General features: G+C 32.6%; 1 protein-coding gene across 1 annotated transcript in view; it reads left to right on the top strand.

The window, feature by feature from the left end:
• Positions 1-6659: 6659 nt before the first annotated feature.
• LOC143075295 (4-hydroxyphenylpyruvate dioxygenase-like) overlaps positions 6660-23755 on the top strand; it is a 63367-nt gene continuing 46271 nt past the window's right edge. The window contains exons 1-8 of the mRNA XM_076250666.1: positions 6660-6739; positions 6833-6859; positions 10231-10293; positions 15761-15911; positions 17127-17209; positions 17643-17836; positions 19087-19164; positions 19986-20148. Of these exons, the coding sequence (XP_076106781.1) occupies positions 6737-6739; positions 6833-6859; positions 10231-10293; positions 15761-15911; positions 17127-17209; positions 17643-17836; positions 19087-19164; positions 19986-20148 (762 nt within the window). The 5' untranslated portion in view covers positions 6660-6736. The remainder of the gene's footprint in view (positions 6740-6832; positions 6860-10230; positions 10294-15760; positions 15912-17126; positions 17210-17642; positions 17837-19086; positions 19165-19985; positions 20149-23755) is intronic.

Raw genomic sequence — 23755 nt, 5'->3', positions numbered from 1 at the left:
CTAATGTACAAAATGTATATGTAACGCTTGTCCATAGTTATCAAAGTTACCAGGATTAAAATTGAGTACGCCAGACGCGTGTTTCGTCTACATAAGACTCATCGGTGACGCTCATATCAAAGTAGTTATAAAGCCAAACAATTACAAAGTTTAAGAGCATTGAGGATCAAAATTCCAAAACGTTTTGCCAAATACGGCTAAGGTCACGGCCGACACTCGGCTAACCGAGAGATTGGTCGGTTAATCTATATTGAGTATGCGGCTATATCGGCGGTTGGTCTGTTAATCGGGTTGGCTAAAGTCTGTTAATCAGGTGTTATCGAGAAAATCATTGAAAGTTCAGCATGTTTCATTGTATAACTTTTTAAATATATTTTCATCATAAAAAGTATTCATGTCTAACAAAACAATTCAATGTACTGAATTCAGTGGTGTAATTATTATTTTTCTAGCTTCGATGTACGATCTATAAAATGAAATGGCGGGTTACTCATCAATAAATTTATACACATTTTACACACATAAAATGTACACAAAATGACACATTGGTTATTTTTACTTGCATTCAATATTTTGAACATCGAAAAAAGAAAGGCATTATGTTTGTTCACCCTATTGATATCATTGTGTGAAAAATCTACACGAAAATCTGTATTTTGGTGACATAAATCAATCTTTATTTAAAACCTGGTCTGTTAATGGGTCGGATGTATAAAACCCGGTCTGTTAATTGGTCTGTTAAGAGTTATGAATGGCAATAAAAGTATAATTTTGGGGTGTTATCGGATCAAATGAGTAGGCTCAAGACGAGCGGCCAAAATATACAAAAACAACACATGAGCAATGAAACATAACATATACGGAAACAACACATGTAATTGAAAATTGATAAAAATGGTTTTGAAAAAGTGTAATATTAAAGTAACATTAATTTCATCGAAGAATGATCGCATATATCATGTTGATTCTGTTTAATTGTCATGAATGACACAAATTTGTCATCTACATTGGTAACCAGTATATAAATCAGAGATAAACGTCGTAATGTAACTTAACATCAGTAAGTAAAATATACTGGGATGACAAAATATGAAAAATAAAGAAAGAATAATAAGTAAGATAAATAAAATGTAGAAAAAAATGGCATAACAAATTAAAGAATACAGAAATAAACAATACCCCCAATCCGGACCCTCATGGTATACACGAGAATCTGGATGGAAACGCAGAATATAGAATAATATAAGGACAGTAGAGAGTGATACATTGCTTAAAACGAGAGAAAAATAATACTTGTTTAAGAATACACACATGAAACACCGATGGCTGTTGAAACAGTAACGGATTGCGATGTACTTATATTGGTGACAAATTCTAGAAGTTTACATGCGGACAACTATGGTGGCAGGTTAATGCCATTTTGCGTTTTAGCACTTTAGCGTTTTCGCCTTACATATTCTATAGGGCGAAAACGCGAAATTGCGAAGTCGAAAACGCGAAACCGATTTCTCGTTTTCGACTTCGCGATTTCGCGTTTTCGCCCAATAGAATATGAAAGGCGAAATCGCGAAAACGCGAAATGGACTTCACCGGCCACCATAGACAACTGTAGTTCTCCTCTGCACTTATGTAGAAAGGAACTAAACGGAACAAAATGAATTGAAACTTAAAATAACCAAATGTAGCTGCATTCGCTCCTTTCCGTTTACTTCTTTAGAGTGATTTGTAAACAACATATGATTAAGTAATAGAAGAAAAGAACAAATTGGATGATACTGACGAATTATCATGTTCATATGTGAACAAGGAACACGTTATATGTATCCTGTGTTGTATTAGAAAGACACTTTCATTCGGAATTGATAACGTGATACTTCGAACAGACACAAAAATTATTGCTGATTGAAAACGTCAATAAAAAATTCATGCATATTCCAGAGACCAATCCATATCACGCTATATTGAAGTGACACACCCTTCAATAAAATGCAAAGAAATTCAAAATAAAAATGCTCTTTCTAGGATACTGTGGCACCGTATTGTCATTTTTGTTTACTTAGGAACATCTCATTCTATAATTTTTCAAGGGGAAAATATAAAGGTAGCAAAATTATTGTCGTGGCTAATCACCAGCCCAGTAGCCAGTACTTCGGTACTGGCATGAAAATACCGATTTTTTTTTTGTGTTATTAAAATTTGCTGTTACAAAATGATAGAAATTATTATAAATTAAGGAATGTATCTCCCTCATGCAAAGCTCTGATTCCTTTCACGGATTTGGCTATACTTTTTGGACCTTTTGGATTATAGCTCTTCATCTTTTATATAAGCTTTGGATTTCAAATATTTTGGCCACGAGCATCACTGAAGAGACATGTAATGTCGAAATGCGCATCTGGTGCAAGAAAATTGATACCGTTAATTTTATTAACTGACACAATTTCAATTGTCCAACCCATTAACAGACTTAATTCCCATAATTTTCACTAAAACGTGGTATTATTCACGTTATTTTACAATTATGAAATATTTACTAATGTCAATTTATTTTTGAGAAACACAGTACTATTTTTTGTCCTTTAAATGATATCTAAATTTGTTTGTTTCGCCTTTTATTCAAAAATTGCTATGCGTATAAGCATAAATACTACATACTTGCGCGACGCCTTTTAGTTTTACTGAAAACTGCGCAGATTAAGAAATGTTTTTACAAGTGCAAAAAGTACTATGATAGATATCATTTTGTCAGACACTTTTCTTTTTTTTGATTTGGTTCTTATAACATGCCAAAAATCTGTATATTCAATAGAGTTTAACATTAAATTAAGCGTTTTACTCTTAACAGACGTATAACCAACCCGATTAACAGACCAATAGCCCATATAGCCGCATACTCAATATAGATTAACCGACCAATCTCTCGGTTAGCCGAGTGTCGGCCATGAAGGTAATCTATTTCTGGGATAAGAAATGCCTTAGCTTTTCGAAAAATTAAGTTTTGTAAACAGGATATTTGTAAAAATGACCACATAATTGATATTCATGTCAACACCGAAATGCGGACTACTGGGCTGGTGATACCCTCGGAGACGATACGTCAGGCGTACAAAAATGAGAAAACCAGTCCCTTTATTGAGATCGAATAAACTCAAAGTCAATGTAATAGTACTAGTGGACGTTTTGTTTCCCATGGTATCCATGGTATCATCATTTCGGTTATCAACATTCCTGTGTTGGCACAAAGTTCCTTTCTGCGATTATTTTTACTGATTATAAATTTTGAATAATTAGTTGCAATTACGATTATCTTACATACACATATGGCCTTAGTCTTTGACAATTAGCAAGATATAAATTTGGCAAATGATTTATTCATTTTTTTTTCTTCAGATTCGTATTTACTTTATGAGTTTTATGCAGATCATACACGATTCTGCAGGTATTAGATGTTCTTTGTTTAATGATAGGTCTTACAACTAATCTTCCACTAATCATAAAAGTGTGAATTTTGAGGTCACTCAAACATAAAACCAAAACCCAATTTGTATAAGTTTGTAAAATACAAAAATGATGTTTCGACAGGATGTTAGACTAAAAGAGTTAATTTACTAGAAAGCAACGATAGCAACTTATCAAAATGACGGAGATAATCGGTGGCAGATTTCAAAACTACAAATGTGTTGCTAAACTAAAAAGAGAAAGGAAAAAATAAAATATAATTTGTGCAAGCATCTTTCGTTTATTACAGAGATACTAATTTCAGAGGTTTTCGATTAAAGAAGCTAATCGATAACTTCGAAAATAATTACCTCGCTGATTTTACGAACGATTTGCCAACAACATATATTTGGTTACATCTCCTGTTCAGAAAATTAATTATGGGTGTAAAAGTGTTACCCACGTGACCGTAGATCAACGTAAATGATACCTAAAACAAACGAAGATATTTTTGTCATAGAATTCGGCCTTCTCTATTACATAAAACCAAATATCAAAAATGTGTTTTTGGGACGCACCCATGAATGCAACTGCTGACAGATATGTGGATGGAACGAAGTTCGCTATGTGACCAGATTTGTCTTCTTGGGCGCTAGCGTATGCCATTACAAGAAAAGGTGCGAAAAAGATACTTAAGCAGAAACCATTACAGAAACTTGTTCACACTGACGTGTTAATACCAATTATGTACAATAGACATCCTAAGTAAGAACTTAATATGATAACAAGTATTGACAAGAATTATTGATAACCATTTACACCACTGGTTGGATGCCACTGCTGGTTTCAGATGAATGCGTCGATCAATTTATTTGCAAAGCATATCTATTGTATTTGATAAATGACAATACATGTAAATGTATCACTTGTTTATTTGATGTCCGTGAAATATTGGCCACTGGATAATTAATTATTAACATCTAAAAGCATAATGAAATAACTTTATTTAAAAGGGACAATTATTGTTCAAAGATTTGAAATTATCATCAGATCCTTAATATATGTTTTCTCTTTTTCTGCTTGGTTTCTTCGAAGTTCAGTATTGTTGTGATTTTACTTTTCGCAGCATGGACATTAATTTAGTCCGAGATTACTCTGACGTCCAAAATGCAGAAATCGATGGGTCTCTGTGAAAACTGTTAAAATATGGAAAAATAAAGGTTGGCAGGTAGGTGAAACCAGAGACATATATACACATGTATAAATGTCTCTGGTGAAACTTACATAAATGAAAAGATAAATGAAAAATGAACAGATTGATGCCCGATTTATATAATTCCAAGGCCGTCAGTCGGCACCAGAAGCGACGAAGCAGCGCATCTATTGTGGTATATATTTGATATGGGACGAGCTCTGACGCCCCATGGCCCCAGCTTGTCTGGCAAAACAGCCGTTGGACGTCAGAGTAATCTCGGACATGTAGGACATTTGATTTTAATTAGTTGATAAATAAATTGGTTAAAATTATTAGTTTTATTTCAATGTTGTCAATTTTGATGGCGACATATCCACTCTGACGTTGTGTATGTGTAAAGCAAAATTATATTTGGGTGAAATTTGATCCGGAGGAAAAAATGTCACAGTAGTTGTTGTTATTTGTTTATCCGGAGGAAACTATTTCCCTGGGATATTTTATCCTTTGCAGTGAAATTCTATCTGGGGAGTTAACTTATTGAATAGTTATTAGAAAAAAATTATCCTCTAAAAATACAATGAAATAATAATAGTGTATTTGAAATAAAGCGAAATTGTTAAAAAAAAAATATATATATATTATAATGGGAAATAATTTCACAAATTATCCTTGAAAAAATTTTCTGAAATATTCAAGTCAATATCATCCTTTTAAAAAGAAAATTATCATGAAACATAGGGAAGAAAATCAGAAGTAATTTCAAAGATCGTAATTGTGAAAATAATATTATATCATAATTAAATATGGTTAGTGAAATTCATGTAAAAGTGAGTTGTTTTCAGATCTCAGTACAAATATAAATTTAAAAGTAAGGTAGAAATATTGCTACTGTTAACAGTAATAGAAGAATTTGATTATGATGATATTTTTAACTATATAAATAGTTTTGTCTGGGGACAGAGATGTAGTTGTTGATTATATGGAAATCAGATAAATCATAGCATAACAATATATTGGAACAATAGCATGTTTAACAGCTGGATAGATTTTACCTGTGAAATGTTATCTGTCTTATTAAATCAAGTTGTAAGTCATCTTTTTATATAAATGAATATATAAAAAATAAGATTCAAAGATATTTTTCGCTATAAAATAGATTCAGAAATATATTATATTAATGTCTTTAAAATATAAATTGCACATAATTACCTCCCTTTGATAAATTATGCAAATTTAGTCTACCTTTGTGAAACATTTTATAATTATAGTCAGGTATATATTGATTGTAAGTAACTTACATAGTAGTTGATGGGACTCTATTTCACACGGTTCTGTGAAATATAGTACGGCAAATATATACCGGTACATACTATCCGAATAACACAGATAGATGTTCACTCCTCTGGAAAAAATCAACCTGTGAAATACCATGCCTGGAAAAAAATTACCGGGACAAATTATCCTCAGGATAAAATATCACAGAGGAAGAAATAAACTGTTACATATGCATACGCCAACATGTGTGTACGTTGTTATTGTTAATATAAATAAATATAAAAAGGTCTTTGAGCCTTAGATTTGATAGAAATTTATTTATAATGAATGGCAATACTTTATTTTGATTTTATTGAACCATAAAACTAATTTTTGACTCTTCACATTTTACATAATCCGCTTCGCGGATTATTCAATGTGAAGAGTCAAAAAAAATTTTTATGGTTCAATAAATTCAAAATAGATAATAGCCATTCATTAAATAATTTTTAATTCGAAGATACTACAACATTGTTTTACAATACGCAGAAAGGATCCAGATTGGATGATTAAAATTATTATTTAAAATAGTGACGCGTTTTGTTTTGTTTTGTTTTGTTTTTTATTCTTTTCTAAATGCTCTCAATTGATTGAACAAGCTTTTGCATAAAGCTTACACTTTTTCCGTTCGGAGGTGTGTAATAATTCCAAATATTGATTGGTTCATCTTTGTTTCAACATCCAATGAAAAGTAAGGTTACTTCTGCGACTTTTTGATGGGTGTGTAATTGATCTACGCTACGATTGGTCAATTCTGTCCATGTCAGCGGAGGAGATTACTGAACAAAAATGGTAGGAGATGTTTTTGTTAGAAATTTGCCGAATCTACAGAATGTCATAAAAATCAACTTGCATTATCTGATAAATTAATGTTTTATTTTTCAGACTTCATATACAGATAAAGGTCCGAAGGTGAGTAAAAGAAGCATATTTGTAGAGTGAAGTTGGTTTTATCAAGGTCACACATATTATTTACTGATTATAAACTTCCATGATTAATATGTTTGTTGTTCATAACTTCAATTTATATGTACGAAACGCAATAGGTTGCTATGCAATTTATGTATTTCTATTTGATTTACCATTATGCCCAGACTTTGTATATGAATTTCAAAACTATGCATCAGTTTGGAACAAATAATGGACTTACCAGCTTATTAAACCACAGGAGGTTGAAATCCTATCAATGAGGGTCTATAAATATGTCAACTCGACTATCACAGTAGAGCTTCTCTCGCTTCTCTCTACGAGAGAAGCTCTACTGTGATAGTCGAGTTGACATATTTATAGACCCTCATTGATAGGATTTCAACCTCCTGTGATTAAACTAACAACTGTCATGACTGTAGCCTGTAGGGAAAAGCAAATTATCCTAAAATTTTCATCAAAGTAGTCGAGGAAAACAAAATGTTGGATAATGAGAAATTTGTTAATGCCTCCTCCTCAAATTTTATGAACTCCTCCTTTGTCCTGGGTTGAAAACCCCCCTTTTTAAATTGGCTGGATCGGCCCCTAGTACATTCATGAAGAATATTTGTAAAAAAAAAATTATGTGAATGACGTGAAGAGTAATTTTTGGTGCATGCCAATAAAATGTTCACGGTATTTACCACAATAATGGAGTGATTTTGACGAATCGGGTTTAATTCTTTCCAAAAATAATAGAAACAGTAAATTATTAGAGACCTCTGACAATACACAATAAGGATCTTTACACTAATCACAATAGGGCCATAAAAAAGAATATTTATGTTTGCCCTAACCCTACTTAACCAGAAAATAGCTGCCTACTCAAAATTTTTATTGCCTTGATTTGAAAAAGTTTTTTTATAATCAAATCAGCATCACTCACTCAGACCAAAAAAAACATCTGACAGTTCAATTTCCTTTTTGGAAAAAAAAACCAAGAAATGCCAACCTACCTACCCATTGTCTCTACCATTGGGTAGGGTTTGGGCAAACCAAAATATTTTAAGTGTGGCCAAAATTTGTTAAATTGTTTACTGGAGCAGTAGCCGAAAAATACTGTTTGAAACCTGATAGTAAAGGGAGTCCTTGCACTCACAAAAGATTACCTTGCATGGATACATTGTGGACAGAATACCCAATGATTGCTTGGTTAAAGAGTCAGCCTTTTCCTGCCATATTTTAAAAATCAAATATCTCGAAAATATCTTAATCAAAAAATTAAATGTATGTCAGGATAGAATCAAATGTTTAGAATCGTAGTAAACATTGGTAAATGGTAATATTATTGATGCATTAATAAAACATGCTTGATGTAAAAATTAAAAGATTTGGTATACATGGTATAATTGCCAATGAGACAACTCTTCACCACAGACTTAAACATGCCAAATAACAGTAATCAACAATCAGGTCACAGTAAACTCATTTTGTATTATATCAGTTAATGTATGACCATTGAATTCACATTTTATCAGTTATGACAATTGAATTCATCATGTTCATAATTGATATGTGAATGAAATATTATACAGGCACAATGTATGTAAAATGAGACAAAACAATAAGAGATTTAATAAAAAAAAGTTGAAGCAATGTATTATTATATTGTATGACACTATATGTGTATGAAACACTGCATGTATATAGTTTGTCATGACCTTTGTACCAAGTTACAGATCATACAGATCAACTGCATGTTTATTTTGTTTCTGATCTAAATATAGATACTGACTAGACTACAATTATAAAAGTATCATCTGTATTTGAAAATTATGGAAAGGTTACTTATACATATTTTGAATTTATGAGCTACTTCAAAGTATTCTAATGCCCAGATGTAATTTAAGCAATCTTTTATGAGTAAAGAGTTACTTTTAAATAAAAATTGAAGATATATTTTTATTGTACAACATGTGTTAATCTTTCTAACTTGAACTACAGTGAACTTGAATACATTTAAATTTATACTGAAATCCTTCACCTTTTGGTTAGCCAGGGGCGGATTTAGGCGGGGGCGTGGCGGGTGTGCGACCTCCCCCCCCAAAAAAATTTGCAAAGCATGGGTTTTCCGCACGTAATAAGTATCCGAAGAAACGACGAAAGCTAGCCTAATGTCGTCGCATTCAATCTGTTTTAACATTCAAACAAGTATTTACTATAATCAACTGACCTATTGTTTATTTAAGTTCTGTAAACATGTTACACTTCAAAGGAAGGTGTCAAACGCGGTACTGCGTTTGATGACAAATATCATAGGCTTTCAGCAGTTAGAATAAAACAATTGTGACATTGTAGTTGCAGTTTTAATAAACAATTTCTTTGATAATCGAACTTCAAAAACATCCCTACATCACTTTCCCACGAAGAAGGTGGAAGTGCCCTACCCGCTATTTGGGTTATTTCATCATGGCACGACCAAGAAAGCAGTCTAAGTTAGATTCTTTCTTAAGGAAAGATAAAGATTATGGTTCAAGCGAGAGGTTAGTTTGTTAATTTGACTCATTATTTAATATCTCTGTGACAATTAATTAATATATGATTCTCACTTGCAACATATAAATTTTGCCAAAGCATGCATAAACAGTCAAGGACCAAACCCGTAGGTACTACAGTATTACATGGGATCCCAAGAAAATAAGCACAATTTTTTAAGGATCTCATTTTGATTTTAGTGGTTAGCGGCCAATTTTTTTTTTACAGAATTGAAAAGTCTAGCATGACCTCCGAAAAATAGAACAAAAATAAAAACACGTATTATGAATTGACAAATAAATTGTATCAGTAATAATTTTCGTTTTCAAAATCTTATATTGGTCAAATGAAAAATCGTCATTTGCTTCGTCTCACTTTGCGTCTGTCGGTCCGCCTGTCTATCTGTCAACTCTTCACATTATGGTTAATGTAGGTTGTCATTAAAATTATGCGGTTTTAGATTGAAACTTTAATTTCTCGCTCATTTTACCACAAATGTTTCTCGCCACACTTCGCTTGGCAAGATATCTATCTACATTGCACCCACTCTAGAAGAATATTTCAATAACTTTGATTATTTTAACCTCAGAAAAAATTTATTCTGTGCCCCCCCCCTAACGTCTAATCCTGTATCCGCCCCTGTTAGCAACAGGTTTTTTTCAAACAGTTCTTTCAAGGTCATGTACATAGGTGTGGACCGAAAAATCTGTTTCTTGTGAAAAAGAATGGAATAACATATATACAAACACACACAACATTAAAAATTATTTTGTCTAACATGTCTAAAATGAATGTAGCTGAGCCATCCTTTTCTACAATGATGTTCCTATTATTTATTTCAGCCAGAATCTGGAAGATTTCTTAACTTTGCCCATGTAACATTCTGGGTTGGAAATGCAAAGCAGGTAAGTACAAGACAGTTCTAAAGAAATGTTGTGAGGAGCATGACACACATTTGGGATGTTTGATATAGGGGGTAAAAAAGTGGGTTACTAGGGTTAAAACAGGGAATCAAGATATAGAGGTTAAAAGAAGGGAAGGGAATAAAAAAAGAGGAAGTGAGATATCATGGGAAAAAAAGAAGGAATGTGGGATGAAGGGGTAAAAAAGAGGGAATGCTGGATAAAGGGGTAAAAAGGGGGAATTCAGGATAGAGGGGTAAAAAAGAAGGAATGTGGGTTATAGTGGGTTTACAAGGGGGATGTGGGATGAAGAGGATAAAGAGTGTTACAGGACATTGGGAGTAAAAAAGTTAAGATCTTGGTCAAAGAAAGGAACATTTTGCATAAAAATCTTGATTTTGGAAATAATCACACTTTATCACCCGACTCTAATGTGAAGAATATCTCTTTTTAGTGGAATTAGTGCTTTGTAGATATTTAGATTTGACAGGCAAACATGGCAAATGTTTTGACATGAAAACTTAAATCTGTGATTAAATAATTTGTCCAACTGTCAACGAATATTTGTTCCAGTCCTTAAACCATGCTAACAGAAGTTCCAATGGAAACTTTGTTATAAACAATTGTCAAAATATCTGTTCCTGTTGGAACAAATATTCTATACCATTTATTCCGTTATAGGAACATTTTCTGTAATAATTATTCCAGTGGAAATAATATTATACAATTACTGTCTTTTGATCATTGTTGATGAGGTAAATATGCGGTTTAATTGACTTTTGAAAAACTGATACTCACTGAGGCCGATGGCAATTAAAGTCAATTAAACCACATATTTACCAAAACAAAAGACAGTAATTGTTGTATTCCATATCTTAAGAGAAAACAATGTACATATGTATTTAATACCACTGGATTCCAATGGTATACCACTGGTTTCCACTGGAATACCAGTGATATTTTCTATGGGGTAGGAACATTTTCTGTAATAATTATTCCAGTGGAAATAATATTATACAATTACTGTCTTTTGATGAGGTAAATATGCGGTTTAATTGACTTTTGAAAAACTGATACTCACTGAGGCCGATGGCAATTAAAGTCAATTAAACCACATATTTACCAAAACAAAAGACAGTAATTGTTGTATTCCATATCTTAAGAGAAAACAATGTACATATGTATTTGATGACAAATATTTATCTAAACCAATTGTACATCAAACATTTTCCATAACATTACATGTAAAAGCGTGTTTAGCATGGTGAATAACACTTTTCTCCAGGTGAATATGATTGTTTATTTAAAATCCAATTCATATAGAATAACCTACTAAAATAATTCTAATATGGAATAATCCAGAATGTTGTTTCCATTTGGAACTTATATTGTGCAGGAACTTAATTATATTCTGTGACACTACAATAAACAAATTCTGTCATTTTTAATAAAAAATCATGTTACATATTCAGTATTGATGATGTTAAAACAATATTCATAAAATCCTCTTTAGATGCATGTCCTTATTTTATTAGGGCCCCGCCGCAGGCGGGTCACCCTATAGTGATCAGTCTGTCCGTCCGTTCGTCCGTAACACTTTGTAATAACTTTGTGTCCGCTCCATATCTAGAGAACCATTATGATTTCATACCTTATACTTTACATGTTTATTAACCACCACCAGAGGGCGTGTCATGATGTATGTACAACTTCCTAGGTCAAAGGTCAAGGTAAAAAAACTTTGGTTTCAGTTGACAACCCTGTGTCCTGTGGTGAAGATCGTGTCCGCTCTATATCTTGAGAACCGTTATGATTTCAAAGTTTATACTTGACATGTATATGAACCAACACCAGAGGGTGTGTCATAATTTATGAACGACTGCCTAGGGCAAAGTTCAAGGTCCAAAACTTTGGTTTCAGTTGACAACCCCATGTCCTATGGTAAAGATTGTGTCCGCTCTATATCTTGAGAACGGTTATCATTTTAAAGTTTATACCAGAAATGTATATAAACCAATATCAGAGGGTATGTCATAATTTATGTACAACTTCCTAGGTCAAAGGTCAAGGTCAAAAACTTTGGTTTCAGTTGACAACCCCATGTCCTATGGTAAAGATCGTGTCCGCTCTACATCTTGAGAACCGTTATCATTTCAAAGTTTATACTTGACATGTATATAAACCAACACCAAAGGCTGTGTCATAATTTATGTGCAACTTCCTAGGTCAAAGGTCAAGGTCAAAAACTTTGGTTTCAGTTGACAACCCCGTGTTCTATGGTAAAGATCGTGTCCGCTCTATATCTTGAGAACCGTTATCATTTCAAAGTTTATACTTGACATGTTTATAAACCAACACCAAAGGGTGTGTCATAATTTATTTAAACTTCCTAGGTCAAAGGTCAAGGTCAAAAACTTTGATTTCAGTTGACAAACCCATGTCCTATGGTAAAGATACAATTTTTTAATGCACATTATTCACAGCGGGGCCCACAGAGATGGCTCCCATCTCAATGATATCTAGTTAAGAGTTGTTTCTTTTACTATGATATATAATCCTGGAACTAACTTTATCCACTGAAACATAGATAAATTAGGGGAATTTAAAAGAATCCGGAATTTATATTTAAGATGTATCTTCATAATCTTCTTTTATCATGTCTATATACATGTATATCAATAAATTCATCAAAGATATAAAGATAGGGAGATGTCGTATGATTGCCAATGACATGAATGAGACAAAAATCAACGAAAGTTCAAGTGAAGTGAATATAAGCAATTATAGGCATATACATGTATATATATATACCATGATTAAAATTTTGTACATTAGACATGTGATAGATGACGTTTCATCATAAAGCTTTATGTCATTGAAACATTAAGGCCAAAATCATTTGGTTGCATTATAATCTGTAAAGCAATTTTCAAATTTTTAATTATGTAACATTGATATTCTTGACCGCTAAGTTTTATAATATTGCTGTCCTAAATATGATATAATTATGCCCCTACGACATTGTACAAATATAAAGTTGTCTCTGTCTGCTACAAGTCAAGTAATCTAAGGAGCAGAGAATATTAATATCTAATTACTCTAATCCTGTCAAACTAAAACAAATGGTCAATAAGAAATGTTAAGGATTATACAAAAACAAGAGGCTGTCACAACGACAGCAAACCAGATTTATTAATATTTATTTGTGTCCTGGCAATATCACAAAAACCATTACTGATGAATGGTGAAAGTGAAAATCATCAATATCAAATTTGACCTCCATTTTGTCATCAGTATCAACATATTAAAATTTGAAAAGCTTAGATTGAATGGTTCATGAGTAAATGCAACAACGTGAATGGAAACACCATTTTACAATCTTTCAAGAACCATAACGCCTGAACGGTAAAAGTCAAAATCGTCATTATTGAACTTGACAAAAGCTTTGGTTGAATGGTTCATAAGAAAATGCACGGACACGACTGGAAACACCATTTTTCAATCTTTCAAGAACCATAACTCCTGAACGTTAAAAGTCAAAATCGTCATTATTTAACTTGACTTCTATTTTGTCACCAGTAACAATTTACATATTAAAATTTGGGAAGCTTTGGTAGAACAGTTCATGCGTAAATGCACGGACACAACTGGAAACTCCATTTTTCAATCTTTCAAGAACCATAACTCCTGAAAGGTAAACATGGTAAAAGTCAAAATCGTCATTATTGAACTTGACCTCCATTTTGTCATCAGTAACAACATATTTAAATTTGGGAAGCTTTGGTAGAACAGTTCATGCGTAAATGCACAGACACGACTGGACACTCCATTTTTAGCTCACCTGGCCCAAAGGGCCAAGTGAGCTTTTCTCATCACTTGGCGTCAGTCGTCGTCCGTTGTCTGTAAACTTTTACAAAAATCTTCTCCTCTGAAACTACTGGGCCAAATTTAACCAAACATGGCCAAAATCATTATTAGGGTATCTAGTTTAAAAATTGTGTCCGGTGACCCAACCAACCAACCAAGATGGCCACCATGGCTAAAAATAGAACATAGGGGTAAAATGCAGTTTTTAGCTTATACCTCAAAAACCAAAGCATTTAGTGCAAATCTGACATGGGGGTAAAATTGTTTGTCAGGTCAAGATCTATCTGCCCATGAAATTTTCAGATGAATCGGACAACCCGTTATTAGGTTGCTGCCCCTGAATTGGTAATTTTAAGGAAATTTTGCTGTTTTTGGTTATTATCATGAATATTATTATAGATAGAGATAAACTGTAAACAGCAAAAATGTTCAGCAAAGTAAGATTTACAAATAAGTCAACATGACCGAAATGATGAGTTGACCCCTTTAGGAGTTATTGCCCTTTATAGTCAATTTTTAACCATTTTCCGTAAATCTTAGTCATCTTTTACAAAAATCTTCATCTCTGAAACTACTGGGCCAAATTGAACCAAACTTGGCAACAATCATCATTAGGGTATCTAGTTTAAAAATTGTGTCCGGTGACCTGGCCATTCAAACAAGATGGCCACCATTGCTAAAAATAGAACATAGGGGTAAAATCAGTTTTTGGCTTATAACTCAAAAACCAAAGCATTTAGAGCAAATCTGACAGAGGTTAAATGGTTTATCAGGTCAAGATCTATCTTTTCAGATGAATCGGACCAATTGTTGGGTTGCTGCCCCTGAATTGGTAATATTAAGGAAATTTCGCTGTTTTTGGTTATTATCTTGAATATTATTATAGATAGAGATAATTATAAACAGTAATAATGTACAGCAAAGTAAAACCTAAATAAGTCATCATAACCAAAAAGGTCAATTGACCCCTTAAAGAGTTATTGCTCTTTATAGTCAATTTTTAACAATTTAAAATTTGTAAATTTTCACTTACATTATCTACTGTAACTACTGGGCCAAGTTCATTATAGAGATAATTGCAAGCAGCTAGAATGTTCAGTAAAGTAAGATCTACAAATATATCACCATCACAAAAACACAATTTTGTTATGAATCCATCTGTGTCCTTTGTTAAGTATTCACATAGACCAAGGTGAGCGACACAGGCTCTTTAGAGCCTCTAGTTCAATCTTTCAAAAACCATAACTCCTGAACAGTAAAAGTCAAAATCGCCATTATTGAACTTGACCTTCATTTAGTTGTCAGTAACAACATATTAAAATTTTAAAAGCTTTGGTTGAACGGTTCATGAGGTAATGCACGGACAACATTTGATTGCCGGCCGCCCGACTGCCCGGCCACCTGCAGTACATCCCCAAATCAATGACCAACATTTTTGTCACAAAAATTGCGGTTAAAAAGTGTCCACTTATCATGCTTATCATGGTGGTTTTGAGTGTTGATTTAATGCTCTGGTAACTCCCATACTGACAATCATGGATATATAGTTCTTTCAAACACTTTACCAAAGTTACATAATACTAATGCCATTTACACTTCATAGGCAGCCTCTTATTACTGTACCCGCATGGGATTTGAACCATTTGCCTACAAAGGATTGGAGACAGGAAGTCGTGAAATTGCAGCACATGTTGTAAAACAGAATAAAATAGTATTTGCCTTCCAGTCCATGCTGAATCCAGATGTACCAAAAGGTATTAAGAAATAAAAGTACTACATCAACTACTACATGTACATTCAAACATTCTAACAGGATTTCCCTGGATTATTTTACTATTACTTAAATTCTCGTGTTTTGAAAGGTCAAAACATGCCTCAGCAATTTCTTTTCGTTTTTTATACATGATAATATGCTTATAATCATTTGTATGAGAGTTCATCCTTTTTTTTTTAAAGAACTAAAGAAATCTATATGATCTACTACACATAGATGTTTAGTAAAATTGCTCCCTAGAGCTTGTAAATAAGGAGTATTTGAAAATAGACAAATAACAAACAAAGAGAAGAGAGAAAAATTGTTTAAGGCATGTTTTTCATTCCAAAATGTTTATTTTTAAAAAACAAATTATTTATACATGTCCATGATGTACAAAAAAAAAAAGTAAAAACACAAAAATACTGAACTCCGAGGAAAATTCAAAAAGGAAAATCAAAAATCAAAAGGCAAAATCAAAAGTCCAAACACAAACAACTGTCATATTCCTGACTTGGTACAGGCATTTTCTAATGTAGAAAATGGTGGATTGATAATAAGTAATTATTGTTTTTAAAAAGTTAAGGGGAGATTATTCACATACTTTACGAAAATATGAATATAACAAGTTTATTTATATAAGTCTATAAGTAAATTTTAAGTCTATTATAATTTACCTCTTCAAGCTTGAGTGATTAAGAATAACTTGTACAAGCATAACAAGGAGTACCCTTTACAGACATACTACATGTAGATGTATTAAGATTTGCATATTGACAGGAAATAATGCTTCATATAGGAGTTATTCCCCTTTGAACTTTTTAGTGTAAATATACTACTGCATCAAATTTGTTTAGGGACAACTCCTCTGAAACCACAGTACAGAATTTCATTAAGAAGGACATAAAATATAGATCTAGATGTGCCATTAAGAAATAATAACTGTAGGAGTTATCAGACTAAGTCTTTGAACCTAAGAATCTAGTTATTTTTTCATGATTTATAACTGTTGTGCAGACAACAAGCAAAAAGATAGATGGCGACTTTGATGTTTATTTTGGGGTTTAAAGATGAGAAATTATCTGGGTGACAGAAGAAGGTCTAAAAGTGTTAAATTTACTTGTAGTAGTTATTCAGGTGTACTGGTTAAGAGTAGATAATGTAGCTGTATTTTTTAAGTAGCATAGCAATAATATTAAGGTTGTACTATTTTTAGAATTTGGTGCCCATCTTGTGAAGCATGGTGATGGTGTGAAGGACGTAGCGTTTGAAGTAGAAGATTTACAAGCTATTTTCAAGGTAAGGTTTTATATAACATGTATGACATGTATGAGTCGAAAATTAAATGATAAAAAACAAAGAGAATATAATGCACTGACAATTTGAAAACAAATTGGTCAAAATTTATAATATATATGTCATATTGTTTTAGAGAGCTGTAGGCAGAGGTGCTATAGTTGTAAAGGAGCCATGGGAAGAGAGTGATGAGAATGGGACTGCCATGTCTATATTGATTTGTTATCTTGTTTTAGAGAGCTGTAGACAGAGGTGCTACAGTTGTTAAGGAGCCCTGGGAAGAGAGTGATGAGAATGGGACTGCCATGTCTATATTGATTTGTTATCTTGTTTTAGAGAGCTGTAGACAGAGGTGCTACAGTTGTTAAGGAGCCCTGGGAAGAGAGTGATGAGAATGGGACTGTCATGTCTATATTGATTTGTTATCTTGTTTTAGAGAGCTGTAGGCAGAGGTGCTACAGTTGTTAAGGAGCCATGGGAAGAGAGTGATGAGAATGGGACTGTCAAGTTTGCTCAGGTCCAGACCTACGGAGACACTACTCATACATTGATAGACAAATCAAAGTACAAAGGGTTATTCTTACCAGGATACCAACCATCCAAATTTAAAGACCCACTTAGTGATATGCTGTAAGTTCAATTGCACTATAAATAATAAATTTGTCAACAAATTTTCTTTCAAGTCTAATTTTTAATGGACCAGGAGCTATTTGAAAAAGATCAAGCCATGAAACAAACAAAAATTGTCCATATGAAACCTGAGCTGTTAAATATAAAAAAATATTTAAAAAAAAAAGCTCAAAAACATGTAAAAGCTCTATAAATTGAAATGGATTGATTCCAACACCAACATGACCAATGAACATGATGAAATAAGCTCTTGATAGAATTAAGAATGAAAAGTGGAGTTCTACATCACACGTATTATGGTTTAAAACTGTTTGGAACCTGAAGAAATTGAATGTCCAAAATTTATACCAATAGCACTATAAAAATGTTGTTTCCTCTACAGAATAATTGTACAGCATTGAAAACCAAAAAACTAAGATGGGAATCAAAAATCAATAGAAGATGAATAAAACAATCCATGGATAAAAAAATAATATACAGTCTACCCACAAAGCAATAATCAAAATCCTAAAGAACAAATATGAACAGTACTTTATAGCCAACTATTTATGGGTTTTCTCATTGCTGAAGAAAACCATACACCCCTTCTTCTGTTACCTATTATTGCTTACAACTACTTTGTTTGAACCTTGATGGGTAGTTGTCTCAATGGCGATCATACCACATCACCTTTTAGCTTTATATTTTTATATAATAAAACAGTACACCCACAAAGCATTACATTGTACATCAAAGATTGAGCAACCACAAACATTATAATCAAAAGGGACAAACTCATGTGCTATGAAAGGGTAAATTGTCAGTAAAAGTGTTTGAATCATATAGAAATTTTTTTTTATAATGCTTTGTATATAGAATTTTCCATTGTCCAAAAGAAAGTTCTATACTACTAAAGGTAGAGACTGATTTCATTGAGCATGTTGAGCCACAACTACTCTGAAACCATATTATGTCTGAAATATTCGTGATATAATGACAATGTATAGATATAGTGTTTTATACTTCCTAAATTTTTCTTTGAAACATCTTTATTTCCACAGGAGAAGGCCAATTTCTGAGAAAAATACCCAAATTCAGAGACTGTTATTGATTTGTGTCTTATACACTATGGTGCATGCTCAGTTGATGTACGCCTGCAAAATTTAAAAACTCTTAACACTTGCCAAAGTTTACCTTGATTTCGGGGGCATCTTCTAGTTAAGTATAATTGCACAGGACAATGATGCATAAATGTTTGTTTATTTTTACAGACCAACAATTGGTTTAAACTTCATTGATCACATTGTTGGAAACCAGCCAGACGAAGAAATGGTACCAGTATCAGACTGGTATGTGTAAATACTGAATATGTTATAGCCAGCTGAAAATATACAGGGATTCAGTCTTGTAGAAAATATCTTGCAGCCCTGATTGTTCAATATCAAATCTTTGAAATTGTTTCTTAAATATTATCAATTAGTTTGTAGAAAAATAATTTTAAAGATAACATATTGAATGAAAGTACAGGCAGTAGAAACAAATATTTGACCTACCAAACTTAGTAGCTACATTATTCATTGTGTTTTATTAATAAAGCAAAACATTTTTCAGCAATTTAAAACATGCCACTTGATTTTGATTGGCTCCAGACTTGAAAATATCATTCAGATTAAAAAAAAAGTAGCAAGGTTCACAGAACTATTTTGTCCGTGCAGAAATGCATACTCATAATATTATGCATAAAAATTCATACATTAACACTGATATGTTGCCATGACGCTCACTAAAGAAATAAGATTTGTGTAACGCAAATCTTATGATATTGGAATTAATTACTTGTTTTGTAGACCTGCAAGCTTAATTTTTTTAAATCTTGAATATATTTATACATATACCATGGATACTACACTTTACTAATTTAAAGAAATGAAATTGTAAATGTATGTTAGTTTTACTTCAAAGTGTTAGATCACTTAAATTACTTATTTTGTATACATCCGAGTTCAATGAAAGATATTGTGGTCAAGCAGTGAAAGCGCTTTCAACATAGAATTCTTTTGGAGTATCTAAAAATAATTCTCCTCACTCGCTCACACCACAACCAAGCATAAAAAAGATGAATGAGTGCTGAGATTTGATTTAAATAGTTTGATAATTTCTTATACAACAGGTATGAGAAGAATTTGATGTTCCATCGGTTCTGGTCTATTGATGATTCTCAAATGCACACAGAATATTCAGCATTACGATCCATAGTTGTAACAAACTATGAAGAAACTATCAAAATGCCAATTAATGAACCAGCCCCTGGCAAAAGAAAAAGTCAAATTCAGGTGAGTCCAATAAAGGGAAAAGTTGAAACATTTTGAAATAAAGGGCTGCGCTTTAGCGCATGATACGCCCGTTGCTTTTTTAACTTGTCTTTTATGCTTTAAATGAATTTATATGATCAACTAGAAATATATATACAAATCAAAAGGGATGTTACATTAATTTTCATAAAATCCCCCTTTTTTAAGTATAAAAATTCATTACTTAAGAAAACGTAAAATCTAAAATTTATAAAAATGGAAAGGGAGCTTACATCAATAGATATAAACAATTCACCAAAGTTTCATGGACATTGGTGAAAGCCTTTTTGAGTTATTGTCCGAAGTGTTGAAAATCCCCCTTTTTTTTATGAATAAAGCCCCATAAATCCAAAACTTAAAATTTGAAATTTATAAAAATTGAAAGGGAGCTTACATCAATAGATATAAACAATTCAACAAAGTTTCATGGACATTGGTGAAAGCCTTTTTGAGTTATTGTCCGAAGTGTTGAAAATCCCCCTTTTTTTTATGAATAAAGCCCCATAAATCCAAAATTAAAAATCTGAAATTTATAAAAATTGAAAGGGAGCTTACATCAATAGATATAAACAAATTACCAAAGTTTCAGTGACATTGGTGAAAGCCTTTTTGAGTTATTGTCCGAAGTGTTGAAAATCCCCCCTTTTTTATGAATAAAGCCCCATAAATCCAAAACTTAAAATCTGAAATTAAAAAAAAAACGAAATGGAGCTTACGTCAATAGATATAAACAATTCACTTAAGTTTCATGGAAATTGCTGAAAGCATTTTTGAGTTATTGTCCGAAGTGTGGACGACGGACGGACGGACGGACGGACGTACAGAGGACAGCTACAGTGTGCAAAAAAATAAGTTGTGGGGTTATGGAATGAAAAATCAGACATACTGGGGTTTGCATATTTTTTCTTATGAAAGGTCATTATGGGGTTGTTGCCATACCATATGGGGTTGTTGCCAGGCAACCATATGGGGTTGTTGCCATGCAACCATATGGGGTTGTTGCCATACCATATGGGGTTTGGTGTTGACTGATAATGGCAAAGCTTTTAATGTGTAAACCGTTCTAAATCAATGGACAATAACCGATTTTTACCTTTATTTTATTAACACTTAACTATATTAACAAGGTAAATAATTTTTAAAATAAACGCATATACTTTTAATGCTGTGACCCTGCAAATAAGATAGATATCCAATGGAAGAAGATTGGCCAAATAACTATCATGAAAGATATTGATGTTATGCTAACACAACTGCATACCAAATATTTGGTTACTAAAGTGGTTCTCCCTCAATTGATCTAATCGAGAACTAATTAAGTTTCAATAAACAAAGTACAGACAGAACCAACTTAGCTCCATAGAAAAGAATCATGTCTATACAACTGCAAGCCAAATAACGTTGACTTACTTCTATTTTGAGTATCAGAGGGCATCCGGAAAGATTTCTATTGTACAAAATGATTCTACCCTCTTTAAATACAGTATTTTATATATTATTATTATAGTCGTCAGATAAGTGGTTCCACTTAAGCTGGTGTAATCGAAAACTTTGACATGTCAAGTACTATAAGAGCAAACATTATAGCAATGGTTTTATTTTTGTGACTCGCATGTTAAAATTTCAATTCACCATTTCCTGAAATCATAATTTAATTTGATAATAAAGAAGAGGTATGATTGCCAATGAAACAAATATCCATCAGTTGAAATGAGATGCATATTAGAAATTAGTGGTCACTGTACGACCTTCAACAATGAGAAAAACCAATACCATATAGTAAGCTATAAAAGGCCTCAACATGAGCAATGCAAGACGATTCAAACAAAAAACAAGAGTGGACACACTGAAATGTCTCGTCTGTTCTAGTGTTGATAATATAATTTATGTTGAAAGTATAAAAAGCATTGTATACCACAAGCATTACATTAAATTAACTGTACTTGAAATGAAGGTGAGATAAACCCTTTCAGACATAAATGTAGTTCATACACTCATTCAATACAACAAATCTAGTTTATCTATTGCTAAAAGTATCTCTGAATAAACCTCATAAAAAAATAACCTTGACCATTAATGAACCATGAAAATTAGGTAAAGATCAACTAACATCAACTAAACAGACATACACATCTTACAATTATTCCCTACACCAAATATAGTTCTACTATCCCTATAGTATCTGAAAAAAGACCAAATCATTGATGATTTAACATTGACCAATGAACCATGAAAATGAGGTCAAGGTCAGATGATTATTGCAAGACAGACTTGTACACCTTACAAACATTCTATACACAAAATATAATTGACTATATGCTTATAGTATCTGAGAAATAGGCCAAATCCCAAAATTTAACTTTGACTAATGAACCATAAAAATGAGGTCAAGGTCAAGGTCAGATGATTATTGCCAGACAGACATGTACACCTTACAAACATTCCATACACCAAATATAATTAACTGGATGCAATAGTATCTGAGAAATAGACCAAAACACAAAAATTTAACTTTGACCACTGAACCATGAAAATGAGGTCAAGGTCAGATGACACTTGTCAGTTGGACATGTACACTTTACAATCATTCCATACACCAAATATAATTGACTGAATGCTAATAGTATCTGCAAAATAGACCAAAACACAAAAATTTAACTTTGACCACTGAACCATGAAAATGAGGTCAAGGTCAGATGACACCTGCCAGTTGGACATGTACACCTTACAATCATTCCACCCACCAAATATAGAAGACCTATTGCTTATAGCTTCTGAGATATGGACTTAACCCTGTAAACTTGACCTTGTTTACTGATCCATGAAATGAGGTCGAGGTCAAGTGAAAACTGACTGACAGACATGAGGACCTTACAAGGTACGCACATACCAAATATAGTTATCCTATTACTTATAATAAGTGAGAAATTAACATTGCAAAAAATTTGAACTTTTTTTTCAAGTAGTCACTGAACCATGAAAATGAGGTCAAGGCCAATGGTCATATGACAGACGGACAGTTCGTAACATAAGGCATCTATATACAAAGTATGAAGTATCCAGGTCTTCTACCTTCTGAAATATTAAGCTTTTAAGTCAAGAGCTAACGTGCTGCCCCCGGATCACTATCCCTAAGTCTCTCTTTTTGCAACAAAAGTCGCAGGCGAGACAAAAATCATGCAATAGACCATAAATGAGGGGTAGGGCCCAGTCAACTCCATGGAAATGATATACATGCCTATGCTAATACAACTAAATATCATTGACTAAAACTAGTGATTCTCCTTTGACTGACATAAACAGCTTTCCCGAAGTCTCCCTTCCACAATTTTGTTCCATGCAAGACAAAATAGCTGTCTCACTATGTAATGGCAAAATTTATAAAAAAAATCCAAGAAAGATTAATAATAAATTCATGTTACTAATATCTGCAAAACTGAAAAAAAAAAAAAAAAAAATCAATTCAAGACCTTCAAAACTATTGCTATGGCATCTGCCCATCTAATATCATTTACTATTTTATTGTTCCATAAAAATTAACCTAATCAGGAACAAAGATGCAAAATGATCTGTGGGATAATTCAATCTC

This window comes from Mytilus galloprovincialis, chromosome 5 (genome assembly GCF_965363235.1).
Source record: "Mytilus galloprovincialis chromosome 5, xbMytGall1.hap1.1, whole genome shotgun sequence".
Taxonomy (NCBI): domain Eukaryota; kingdom Metazoa; phylum Mollusca; class Bivalvia; order Mytilida; family Mytilidae; genus Mytilus; species Mytilus galloprovincialis.
Note: the sequence above shows the minus strand (reverse complement) of the source record. Positions and strands in the feature narration are given on the sequence as shown.